This window comes from Daucus carota, chromosome 5, assembly GCF_001625215.2.
Source record: "Daucus carota subsp. sativus chromosome 5, DH1 v3.0, whole genome shotgun sequence".
NCBI lineage: Eukaryota > Viridiplantae > Streptophyta > Magnoliopsida > Apiales > Apiaceae > Daucus > Daucus carota.
Window position 1 is genome coordinate 46,010,499 of NC_030385.2, and position 12,006 is coordinate 46,022,504.

General features: G+C 33.0%; 2 protein-coding genes across 2 annotated transcripts; both read right to left on the bottom strand.

Annotated features, from left to right (window-relative positions):
* Positions 1 to 332: 332 nt before the first annotated feature.
* Positions 333 to 2,389, bottom strand: LOC108223815 (polyphenol oxidase I, chloroplastic). The gene has a single exon (XM_017398240.2). The coding sequence runs from the start codon at positions 2,218 to 2,220 to the stop codon at positions 466 to 468; it is 1,755 nt and encodes a 584-aa protein (XP_017253729.1). The 5' UTR covers positions 2,221 to 2,389; the 3' UTR covers positions 333 to 465.
* A 7,146-nt stretch (positions 2,390 to 9,535) lies between these two features.
* Positions 9,536 to 11,505, bottom strand: LOC108220626 (polyphenol oxidase, chloroplastic). The gene has a single exon (XM_017394440.2). It carries the CDS (start codon positions 11,480 to 11,482, stop codon positions 9,677 to 9,679), a length of 1,806 nt encoding a protein of 601 aa, XP_017249929.1. The 5' UTR covers positions 11,483 to 11,505; the 3' UTR covers positions 9,536 to 9,676.
* Between the last annotated feature and the right edge of the window lie 501 nt (positions 11,506 to 12,006).

Consider the following 12,006-nt stretch of genomic DNA (forward strand, 5'->3'; position numbering starts at 1 on the left):
TTTCTTTTAACGAGTCAAATTGATTATATTTTGACTGAAATTTTTATGTATTATATAATTAGAAAAAATAAAAATGGGATACCATTGCAAAGTACGACTAGCCTATTTTAATTTTATTTTTTAAAATAACAAAAATATATACATTTGAATATTTAGTTAAAAATTGGTCGATTTGACTTCTAGAAAACTGAAAGTAACATGTAATTTGAGACGAATGTAGTATGTTTTATGTTCTGCAGCTGTTTATAATTATGCTCATTAATTTGTTCTCTTAATTGTACTCTAAAAAGATCTCTAAGATGCTTTAGGATTAACAATTTTATGTCACTCAGTAAAAAAATTATGACATTTATTCAATAGCTCGAAAAACCGAGATAGAGCTCAAACTAACCAGGAATACAAAGCACTCAATACATGTAGGACTTGTTTTTATTAGCTGCTAGCTTAGATAAGTCATAGATGGAGTCACTCAGAAGAGATGATAATCCTAGCTCCGCCAATGGTAACTTTACCTTTGCCGGTTCTCGGAACCAAAGCCACCACCAGAGTTTCGTCACCATCAGCATCCAAATCTTCCAGAAGCTCATTAATCCCGAAAGTAAGAGAAGCTTTTGTTCTTAACTTAGATACGGAAGGTACATTTGAAAACGTTCCAGCAAACTCTGCATTGTTAGGTCCGCTCTCAATCTCATCTTCGTCATTGATATAAACATCAAATTTAACATACTCGTTTCCATCATACTCAATTCCATCTATCACCAATATCTCCTCCGCGTCCTCCTTTTCCTCTTTGCTCCTCGACTTCTTAGGCCTTGGAACGGTCACTTTAATCAAACCGTCCAGCACTTTGGGAAAGACCTCGTCCGCTTTGGGGAAGACTTCCGCAGCATTCGCCACCCCGGCCTTCTTTCGAGGTGCCTTCCGTGGTGCCCGAGAGTTGAGCCATTCGAGAGGAACTTTCTCGTAATCGTATCCCAGCTTCGAAGAATCAAGACAGTCTCGAATCTTGACTCTCACCAGCTTCTCGTTCTCATCATAGAACAGAAAAGCCGAGTCCAAATAATCAGTCTGATCGAAATCTTTGCGATTTTTGCCCGGGAGGCGCTTCCAAATATTCCACAATCTATCCACATTCGCATGATGAGAATAGAAGATTGGGTCTCGACCAGCCGAATAGAATCGTCCCATGTCCTCTCCATTAATTTGGTTTCGGTCCCCCATTAGTACGTGCACCGCGGTATGTGGTTGTCTCTCTATCGTCCCAGGTCCATTAATCTGAGCATCTCCCCCACGGTAGACTTGTCCAAAGAACAATGTAGGAGTCCTCGCACTCACCATCGATGTATACATCAAACTCTTATTCGATTCGATAAGTTGCTTGCCGACAGGACTTACATAGTTCGCCGCATCCTTATAATCGTAGTTGAGATCCATCTTTAATTGGCTATCGTCATTCCGTAGTTTATCATAGAGCGGAGAGTCCCGATTGTTGAACATGTCAGGAACCGAGACCCCGGCCTTCGCATCCCAGTTCCAATACGGTATCGCAAAATCCGGATCCCCGATGAGTTTTCCCAATATTCTCTCGTAAAAGTACAAGTACCATCTGTGAAACGGGAAGAACAGCCAGCTGAAATGGACGTCGATTTTCGCATTCGGGAAGCCAACCATTTCGTAAGCGGAGTCACAATAAGCGCAATGAATCGCAGCTTGTTGTGCGAAGCTATGCGGATGTTCATTCGGCAGAGATCTCATAATTTTCAGCGCCTTATTATACTTCTCAACATACTTCCTGTTCGCCAAATGAGCCGCTGGCCTAGTCCGCAAGGATCTGTATTCGGGCAGAACATAATCACTTATGTTCGGATTCGGGGGAGGGCAGCATTTTTGATCTTTCACGTTCGTGCAGCTCGGCAAAGTGCCTGCCGTGCTACAATTCGTCGCGTCCACAGGTGCGGCGAACGCGTCTTGACGCACCGCAGCTGAACCGTATAAGCCTCCCAGACCTACAAGCACATCTCTCCGGTCCAATTTAGACTCGCTCCGCGCCTTGTTCTCGTCTTCTTGTTCTTTGGCAGCTCTGCATGACAATGTTTTCCTAAAATTTATATGTTTACGGTTTGGGCGGTTTAACAAAAACCGGGTGGCTGAGGATTTTTCGGCTGCGGTAGAATTTGCGTAAAAATGTGAAGTGCAGGTTGGTAACTGAAGAGAGGCCATGGCTAAGATGTTATAACATAATACAATGTTTATTTAGAGTCTTCTAGGTATGTGAAGAGTCGTTTGAAGTTTCTTTCGAGTGCCCTAGGGTTATATAGCAAGCTTTTCCCACGTGCTTGTAAAAACCATTATTGTGTAATGGAAATCTTGTAGTTCTAACATGATTTTTAGTTTGAATGCGGCATAAAATGATATGATAATTGAGATTGGATGTTATAATTGATATAATTTATATGAATAAAGAGGTCCATTTCAATTAAAGATCAACCCATCACATTTTATTAAAAAAATTGTACTCCCTTCATCTCATCTCATTTTAAGTGTCTTGTTTGACTTTTGAATAGTTAAATTGATTAAATTTTGATTAAGATTTATACATATAGTATAATTTTTAAAAGTAAAAAAAATTATGTCATTATAAAGTACATATGATATACTATAAAATGTAATTATAGTTTTTTAAAAGAATAACGAATTTGTTTTTTATGTTTCGTCATAAATTGATCAATTTGACCGTTGAAAGTCGAAACATGACGTTTAAAATGAGATAGAAGGAGTACTAATTTTATATATTTCTCAGTTTTCTTTTTAGTTTTTACTTAAAATGAGCATGTATCACATTGTTGGCCGTGTATCACATTGGTACGTCGTAATGTCTTTTCTGGGAGGATACGGTTGTCAAATTGAAATGGTTCTTGTTCACTCACGGGAAATTTCTGTTTCTTGCGGTCCTACTCTTGTTTGATGCTTCTTTATTTCTTCTGAAACTTTGTTTGATTCTGTTTACTGATATTTCTCATATTTTTTTCTTATATGACATGGATGAATTGCACTGTAATTTAGCGTAAACTAAGCGAACTAGTTTATGTCATAATTTTAAAGTGAGAATATTAGCTTTAGGTGATGGATTCTCTTAAAATATTAGTGAAGTTTTTTTAGCTTAACTATGATACACATAAATTTGATTTTCATTTTTGTAACAAGAAAAATTTTTTACTCCCTCCGTCCCTATTTAGTTGTCATATTTCTATTTTTATCGGTCAAATTGACTACTTTTTGACCAAAAATTATAATTCACTTTTTCATTATTTTAAAAAACTGAAAATTACATCCTAAAATAAATAAAAAGTTGTTTACGATGACATATTTTTATATTTTTTTTAATTGATAAAATATTAATAAATTTCAGTTAAACTTTGATCAATTTGACGAGTACAAACTCAAATGTCAAAACTAAAAAAGGATGAGGAGGAGAGAGTAATTACTCTCGCATCGGCTTTAATGTATGTTATCACTATTCTATGTCATAAACTAAGCGAACTAATCTATGTCATAATTTTATACAGTGGACTCCGAAGTGAACGCTTCCACAGTTCACGTTCACCCAAAGGTGGGAATATTAATCTATGTAGCAAAGCCAGCAAACATATGTAAGGGGGGCCAAAAAAAATTTCTTCCATACATTAAATTTTTTCATCAGCACTGTAAAATATTCATTATAAAATAAATACAAAAATACTAGTAAAAAAATTATAGTAGAGCTTGCGTTCTTTTAAATCAGGAAATCAAATTTATAATTGTGTCAGGAAATCAAATTTATAATTGTGTCAACAAAAATTATAACTGTGGTACGATAAATGTGGGTTATTGTAGTAAAGTAAATTTATATTATATTAAAAATTATATTTTACATGTAATATTATTTTCTATTGCACAATTAAAATCCATATAAAAAATAATTTTTTATATCTATTATTCAAATAAATTTATTTAATATTTGGAGTTAGCAAATTTATTATATCGAGTTTGAAAAAAATATTTTTATTATATCTTGTATGGTTTCTTCTTGTTTTAAAATAATAGGAGAAGTCTTTGTGTTTGAATAGAATTAGGGGGCAAATGTTAATCAATCATTATAGATTAATATTTTATTGATAACCTTAAATTTTCAAATATATAGTTGCAAAACGATATTTTTAAATTATATTTTACATGTATTAAAATATATATTGTATTAAATATGAAATTATGTATATGTGTATGTATGTATGTATGTATGTATGTGTGTGTGTCTATATATATATATATATATATGTATATATGTAAATATTAATGATTTTTTTTCATATGATACCTCTTTTTTTTCAAAAAAAATCCCTTATGATGGAAGAAAAAAAAACCTCTTTTTTAAATAAATGATTCTTTTGATAACGATACCTCTATTTCTTCGGAAGAGCTCTTTTTATTTACATAATTGATAAATTATTCAAATTAATCTTACTGGTCTAGAAAAAAATTCTTAATAAAGAAACCTCAATAAAATCTTAATTAGAAGATATTAAAGTATATATTTTATTAAACATAAAAAAGAATATATATATATATATATATATATATATATAATGCATCTAAAATAAATTATAAATAATTTAGTAACTTAAATTATAAGTAAGAAATTATCCGCCTCTTATAAAATTTTTCTTGGCGACTTCTAAAAATTTAAAATAGATTTAATGTAAGTATTTTTCACTATAATAATATCAATCTTAATAATCAACTAAAAATTGTAGTAATATAAAGGTGAATCGATCAGAGTAGTAATATTTTATTGAATAAACATATTTTCAAATATATAGTTAAAAATAATATTCATAAATTATATTTTACATGTAATATTTTATTGAATAATTAAAATAAAATCATATATTTTATATTTACTATTCAAATAAATTTATATAATATCCTGAGTTAATAATTTTATTAAACTAATTTCAAATAAAATAATGCTATATATCTTGTAAAATATATTTTAATTTCGAAATAGTAGTAGCAGAGTTTGTGATTGAATAGTAAAAATTAATATTTTATCGAAAAACATGTATTTTCAAATATATATGTTGGGAATAATATTTATAAATTATAATTTACATGTATTATTATTTTCTATCGAACAATTAATATCTACATAATAAAATAAAATACATTGATATATTTGCGATTATCTGATATAGTAAATTAATATTTTATTATATAAATAAAATTTTCAAATATATAATTGAAAAAATATTTGTAAGTTATATATAATATTATTTTTATCGAACAATTACAATCTATTATGTAAAAACTAAAATATATTTGATATATATATTATTTAAAGAAATTTATTTATACATAAAGTTAACAATTTTATTATGTCAAGTTTAAAAAAACAATTTTATTATATATTATATATTTTCTTTTTGTTTAGAGTTGTAGAATTATTTTCATTTCAAATCAGTAAAATTAGGAAATAGCCTAAATAGTAACCGCTATGCTCTAGTAACTGGTCCACACATAAAGCACGTCTTCCTTCTCCATCACTTGCACACTCCAGGAATTGTGAAAAGGACCTTGCAAAGTTAGTATCAGGGACGAAGCCAGCAAACATCCACAAGGGGGGCCAAAAAAATTTCTTCGGCACACTAAAATTTTTCGTTAACGCAATAAAATATTCAATATAAAATAAATACAAAAGTACTAGTAAAAAAAAATTATAGTAAAACTTTGCGTTCTTTTAAATCAAGATATCAAATATATAATTGTGTCAACTAAAATATTTAGCTATTTATCTTCAAATATATATAAGTATAAAATGATCGGGAAACTCATCATAATAACTCTAAGTTATACTGTAATCTTTAATTAGCAATTAATACACATTAAATGAAATTATATTATGAATAGAAGCAAGTAAAATTTTAACAATACCTCAAAAACTACATATTATGCCTATTAACCTTACAAAAACAACATATGATTATTTAGAAGATGACAAGTTATAGTTTAAACAAGTAAAAATGTTACTTGGATGATGAAATTTGAATTGACGATGAGTAAAATCAATATTAATATTAATATTAATTAAAAAACTGATAATACATGAGGACTAAATCTATTTTACGATAATGAGAAGTGAGGTATAAGTTTCTGAGACCTCCACCAAAGATTCTTGTTTTTTTAAAAGAACCATATTGATGTTTAACTTTATCACATATTACATTCTACCTTTTTTTAAAAATAGTATAATTGTATGTATATCCATATTTTTGTTTGTTTTTATTTTTAAATTCGGTCTAATACATGAATTAGAGAAATCTAAGAATTAAAATGTTATTTTACAATGTTAAATATTTTTTAGGAGCGAACAGATATTTTTTTTAGGGGGGCCAAATTTTTATATTTATATAAATATGTAGATAAAATACAATTTTTTCAAAATTATATAACACAAATTATAACATTATGGAAACCCTAGGGGGGGCCATGGCCCCTTGTGGCCCCTATGTAGCGATGTCCCTCCTATGTAGTTTTTATTGTTGCCTGTATCCTTGCGCAAGGACCCGAGATCCATTTGAATTTCAAATTTCACAAGAAATAGTACGGTATTTATCTTAAATGCCATAAAATCACATGTGAATGTCTATCATGTCGGTAATAATTTACTTCGCTTGTATACTGGGTGTGGAGTCTGTGGACGCATAAATTAATGATCTGTTTCAAAGTGCAGTTAAAAATTATTGTGGTATCAGTAAAAATGTTGATAAAAGATATTATAAAAGTAATTTCTGAATATATATATATGTGTGTGTAAAATAAAGATATTGTACGTAAGTATTAAATTATGGATATTCTATTCATGTTTTATTGAATATAAAACTTTGCAGAAAAATAGAGCTGTCAGCAGTGTTCTAAAAGTCGGCGATTAATCGGGATTAATCGCCGATTAATCGTTGTTCGGTCGGTCACCGTCTCGATTAAGCGTTAATCGGTGAAAAAATCGTTTTTTCTGAAAATCGGGATTAATCGGTCAAAAGTCGGGATTAATCGGAAAAAATCGGTCAAAAATCGGTGAATTTAAAAAAATTTAAAAAAAAGTGAAAAAATTTTAAAATTTTAAATTTAATTTTAAATAAAATAAAAGGCACCGAAAGACAAAACACATAAATTAAATTTGTTTTTATTACGTTTCACTCTTTTAATATTAACTTCCAAACTCTAATTACTTAAATTTGCAATATATATTCCTTAGCAGATTGAATCAAATATATGAGATGACTAGGCTTGTATATGTATATAAAGGCATGTTTTGGGTTATAAAAAATCATTACTCTTTTGATTTTATATGATTATAAATTTATACTATATATAATTTTATAAATATATATATATATATATATATATATATATATATAATTTAAAAATAATATTAAATTGATTACGATTAATGATCCGATTAATCACTCCGATTAATCTCCGATTATCCGATTAATCGCTGGACGGTGCCCTCACCGACTAAGTCCGATTCCCGCTTTTTACAACACTGGCTGTCAGTATGATTGCAATTTTCTGCTTGAAGAGTATGAATTTTCTTTCTTACTCCCTCTGTCCCTCTCATTTTTTTACGGTTACTATTTTGGGATGTCACTCTCATTTCTTTACGTTACTATAAATAGTAAGTTTTTTCATCATTACACCCACTATTTTCCTCCCACTATCTCATATTTAACAATAAAAACTACTATTACACCCACTACTTTCCTCCACTATCTCAAATCTATTATTAAATATTGATGGGTCCCACCACTTTACTCATTTTTCATCTAACTTTACTCATTTTTCATACATTGTCTTGGTCTCCGTGTCCCCCTCCAATGTAAACAATTGAGGGGGACGGAGGGAGTATTGTTCTTCTATCTCGTCCACGTTTTATATGATATTATCCCTGCAATGCCCACTTAAATTCATGTCCATCTCTGTAATGTGAAATGCATCTCGATCCAGCTGCAGGAGCCCAATTGGTCTCCAATTATTATGTTTTCAAATATTATAAGCCTGTTATATCTGGTCCGGTTTCTATCTAGTCCAGTTACGATTTGGAGTCCACGTTCGTTTCATTATCCAAGGTTTCTTATTTTTTGATAATACTCTCTAATTTTTACAAACACTATCCATATATTTGTATATATATGGTAGTGTTTTTCATACAATTAGAATATTAGTCCCTTCATTTCAAAATAATAATTATTGATTATTATATATTTTTACACATAATATGAGATGACAAAAATATTTCTATATATCATTTTCAAAATTTCTCTTTTTGATAAAATTATAAATATTAATTTTAGGAAAATATTTATATTAACATATGTTTTCCATAAGTAAATAATTTATTTTTAAAAATAAATATACTGTAAAGAAATGGGAGGGACAGAGGGAATAGTGATTAAAATGATATGATGAATAGTAGCTACATGTAATTAGCTCAATATTTTACTATAGTTGAGTCCAACTGCATTAAATTAATTCTGGAATATGTTGTCTCTACTGTTTGGAACGTAGCATATATAGATCATGCCGCAAAGAATTACAAGAATAGTTGTGTAAAGATAGGCAGCTCTGAGGATTAAGAGCTGAAGAAGAGTCATAGCTATAGCTATATGTAATTAAGAGGTTAATTAGTGAAAGAAATTTTTTTGAACGAAAGAAACTCCTCGGAGTATTGGCGTTTTATCGATACGAGCAAGTGAATTTTTTGTAAAAAAAAAAAAGTTAATTAGTGAAGATTCATCTAAATGTCATGTGCTATATACAGCAAGTCTGAAAATATTCTAACCCTGGCTCCCATGTACATGCATGCCATCACCTTAATTCCTTCCTAATTATATCCAAGTTCTTTTAAAATACCGCAGAGAATTTGTACGAAAATTAAAAACAAAGTACATATATAAGCAAATCACTAACTAGATTAGAATTGTACTCCTACAGTCTTAAACTGTCCAAAAGCTCACCAGCCCAAATTAATCACGTCGGCTGGGCACCCTTAACTACACTTTGGTCGAACGATTTAACGACTAATTAATTATTGTAGCAGGTCATATTTCATTTGACCACACAGCTCACCTCTTAATAAACTACAAAATACAATTACATTATAATAAAACGATAACCAACATGTGCAAACCCGTAAACCACTCCACCTTACATGTGTCAACCCTCTGCAGGTAAAAAAAAATGTTTCTAAATTTCTAGTTGTAAACTTTAGTTGTTATTATGTACTTCCCCTTGAGAGGGACAACTTTTTCACGAATTTTATTTAGTTAAATATAATTTATAAAAAAATGCAATTTAAATTGCAGATATATAGTCAAATCTCTTGAACATGCATGCATGAAAAAATATGTAAAAAAAGTTCAAATAACTTTATCCTAGAAAAAGTATAAACTAATCGGAAATGGTAAGATTACAATAATCAATATATAAATAAACATGTAAAGAACAGAAAATGATACTTTTATTGATACCACATGCAATTCAAACTGAACACAGGAAAGACACTGAAGTAGTACTTGTTCACACACAAAACAGTGCTTATTCAAAACACAAAGCTCAAACAGGATAAAAACAACTCATCAACTCAAGAAGAGATGATAATCTTGGCGCCGCCAATGGTGACTTTGCCTTTCCCGGTTCTCGGAACCAAGGCCACCACCACATTGTCGTCGTCATCGGCACCAACGTCCTCCAGAAGCTCGGTTATCCCCAAACTCATGGACACTTTCACTCTATTGTTTGATATGGATGGTACATTTGAATATGATCCCGCAAACTCTGCATTGTTAGGTCCGCTCTCAACCTCATCTTCGTCGTTGAGAAACACATCAAATTTGACGTACTCGTTTCCATCGTATTCAATTCCATCGATCACGAGGATCTCCTCTGCGTCCTCTTTCTCCTCCTGGCTCCTCGACTTCTTCGGCCTGGGAATTGAGACTTTGATTAGGCCGTTCAATACTTGGGGAAGGACTTCACTAGCATTCGGAAAGACCTGAGGAGCTTCGGCTGCATTCGCGACCCCTGCCTTGTTTCCGCGGCCCTTGCCTTTACCCTTAGCTTTCGGGGGAGGCCGAGAGCCGAGCCACGGAAGAGGAACGTCCTGGTAAACATACCCCATCTTCTTCGTATCGACACAGTCCCGGACCTTGACTCTCACGAGCTTCTCATTCTCGTCGTAGAACAGAAAAGCCGAATCCAACCAGTCCGGATCGTCGATGTCTTTGCGGTTTTTACCAGGGAGCGTCTTCCAAATATTCCACATTCGGTCCACATTCGCATGATGCGAATAGAAAAGCGGATCTCGACCCGCCGAAAAGAATCTCCCCATGTCCTCACCATATTTCTGCTCGGGATCACCGGTCCATATGTGCAGCTGAGTATGCGGCTGGTTCTCAATTGCCCCGGCCGCTTTCACCTGCGCTTCTCCCCCGCGGTAGGCTCCCCCGAAGAACAGCTCAGGAGTCTTGCTGCTCGAAACCATCTGATTATACATCACTTTGTAATTCGCCTGGATCAATTCGTCACCTACAGGACTCGGAGTCGACTTGCTATAGTTTAGATCAATTTTAAGCGGCGGCTGATGATTATCATCTCGCAACTTATCAAATAGTGGAGAGTTGTGATCTGCAAACATAGCCGGGATCGGCATCCCATCAGGCGAATCCCAGTTCCAGTAGGGAATCGCGAAAGTAGGATCACCGATCAATTTCCCCAAAATCTTCTCGTAAAAATGCAAGTACCATCTATGAAACGGGAAGAACAACCACGAGAAATGCACGTCCATTTTCACATTCGGAAAGCCCACCATCTCATAAGCCGAGTCGCAATAAGCGCAATGAATCGCCGCTTGCTGCGCGAAGCTATGAGGATGGTCTTTCGGCAGAGATCGCATGATCTTCATCGCTTTGTTATACTTCTCTATATATTTGTTATCCGCCAGCTGAGCTGCTGGCCTAACCCGCAAGGGCTGATTAACCGGAAGTACGTAATCAGTTATATTCGGATTCGGGGGAGGGCAGCAATTCGCATCTTTTATGTTCGTGCATGTCGGCAAAGTGTCTGCATTGCCGCACTTGGTAGCGTCCACCGGAGCCGCGAACGCCGCCTGACTCACGGCGGTTGTTCCATACAGACCTCCGAGACCAAGCAGAATGTCCCTCCTGTCGAACTTTCCTCCCTCCACATTCTGGAAGCTTCTAGATTTGCTCCTAGCATCTTCTTGGCTACCATCACTCTCCTTTGCGGCTCTGCATGACAGGTTTTTCGAGAAGAAACGGTTGCGTTTTTGGTGGTTCAAGAACAATTGGGAGGTGGAGGATTTGTCAGTAGTGTTGGCGTTGGTGTGAAGATTGGCAGCTCTGAGTGGTAGGTACTGCAAAGAAGCCATGACTAGTTGGTGTGAAGTTTTCTGTCGATGGCTTAGGGTTTATATAGCAGCGAAGTCGTGGATCTCGATAAGTTTTCATACTTGATTGATCACTGTAATTGTTTATGACAACATGTGTTAATTGCTCAAACTATAACTGTCTCGATCTAAATCATGCAGCGCAATTAACAGGATATGGGTACCAGAAATATCAAATTGAATACAAAATTTGATGTGACAGTTTATAATGATTTAATTAAAAATTAATACATATCCAGATATTGATATATTATATATATGATTTATTATTGCTATTTAAATTATTAGTAAGATTATAATTATTTTTAGAGTAAACTTTAAAGTTGTGGCAAAAGTTTACACCGATTTTTAAAAAATTAGTCAGAGTTTCAAATTCTCAAAAAGATGACCAAACTTTGGCTCCGCTTTTTAAAAGTGTGGCTCCCGTTAAATGTCACTAACGGGAGCCTAACAGCAGCCACATTTTTGAAAAGCAGACCAAAATTTGGCCACTATTCTGAGAATTT

Bases quoted from the DNA above. Each gene is read 5' to 3' on its own strand.
- LOC108223815 (XM_017398240.2), bottom strand. From the start codon at position 2,220: ATGGCCTCTCTTCAGTTACCAACCTGCACTTCACATTTTTACGCAAAT.
- LOC108220626 (XM_017394440.2), bottom strand. From the start codon at position 11,482: ATGGCTTCTTTGCAGTACCTACCACTCAGAGCTGCCAATCTTCACACC.